The sequence below is a fragment of the Sphaeroforma arctica genome, assembly GCF_001186125.1.
Source record: "Sphaeroforma arctica JP610 unplaced genomic scaffold supercont1.3921, whole genome shotgun sequence".
Taxonomy (NCBI): Eukaryota; class Ichthyosporea; order Ichthyophonida; genus Sphaeroforma; species Sphaeroforma arctica.
In genome coordinates this window covers 1-1,050 of record NW_014036637.1, presented here as the reverse complement: position 1 = coordinate 1,050, position 1,050 = coordinate 1, and the positions used below count along the sequence as shown (strand labels likewise).

Sequence of the window (1,050 nt, the reverse complement as noted above, 5' to 3'; positions counted from 1 at the left end):
CTCCTTGTGTTGTTGTACAGGTTGCACATGTACGTCGGTGTGCGTACTAGCTGTTACCAATCGGCCCACATATCTGTGTTCGATTACAGTCTCTACCCCAGATTCCATACTCGCGTTGCCGAACGTACTTGAAATGTATGAGAACATCTATACGCTTATGTGCATGTTGTAGATATTCGAGTGTGTCAATCCCAGAGAATATCCACACCCGTACAAACAATCTCACAGTTCTACATATAACCATGTTTCCCCCTCTAGGTACACCCCCAAAGAAATTGCCTATCAGTTGAACGATTCTCACGCTAGGACTCTATTCGTGCATGCATCGTTCCTGGAGAAGGCCCTGGAGGCAAGCAAGCTACTCGTAGACAACCACCCCCTGAATACCATTGTTGTGGTTGACAGTGATTCGTCGACAAACCTTTCTGCCGAAGGTGTGTGTGAGGTTAGGATGTGTCTTGTTGGTACACATCTTGGAACATGTGTTCGAAAACAATATATTACCGCATTTTGAGTAGAACCTTATACAGACGAAGTTGTATAAAGGCTCAGTTGTATGATAATATATAGATGTGCATATACATGAATGTGCATGTAAGCGCTCACAAGCTGATATGTATATATTTGTACGTCTATCTTTATTTTTGTAAATCCATTTGCATCTCTTAGCGTAACTATTGATACACATTAAACTGTCTGGCGGCGAGGCCATCAATTCTTACGCTCTGTGAATGATGTCATAGTATATCTGTCTCTGCATATACCTACATAGACACAGAAGAGTGATGGCATTCATCAGTACTCTGAACGACTACCTACGTGTTTCACACAAATACTTTATCCACAGGTATCAGCATACACCGATATGAAGATCTGGCAAGTGCAGAAAACATTCTGTTCCCGCGTATCGATGTCGACCCGAAACATGACATCGCTCTGCTGCCTTACAGCTCAGGCACTACGGGGCGACCAAAGGGAGTAGTGCTCACACATGAGAATCTGGTTGCCAATGTGACGCAGGTGGTGGATGGAGAGGGAGGTGAGTATATA

The 1,050-nt window shown here is 43.9% G+C and overlaps 1 protein-coding gene across 1 annotated transcript; it reads left to right on the top strand.

Annotated features, from left to right (window-relative positions):
* Positions 1-258: 258 nt before the first annotated feature.
* Positions 259-1,039, top strand: SARC_13924 (hypothetical protein; the record flags this gene model as incomplete). Its single annotated transcript, XM_014291943.1, has 2 exons — positions 259-434; positions 848-1,039. Coding segments are annotated over 2 exons (368 nt in total), but the record flags the coding sequence as incomplete, so codon positions are not given.
* Between the last annotated feature and the right edge of the window lie 11 nt (positions 1,040-1,050).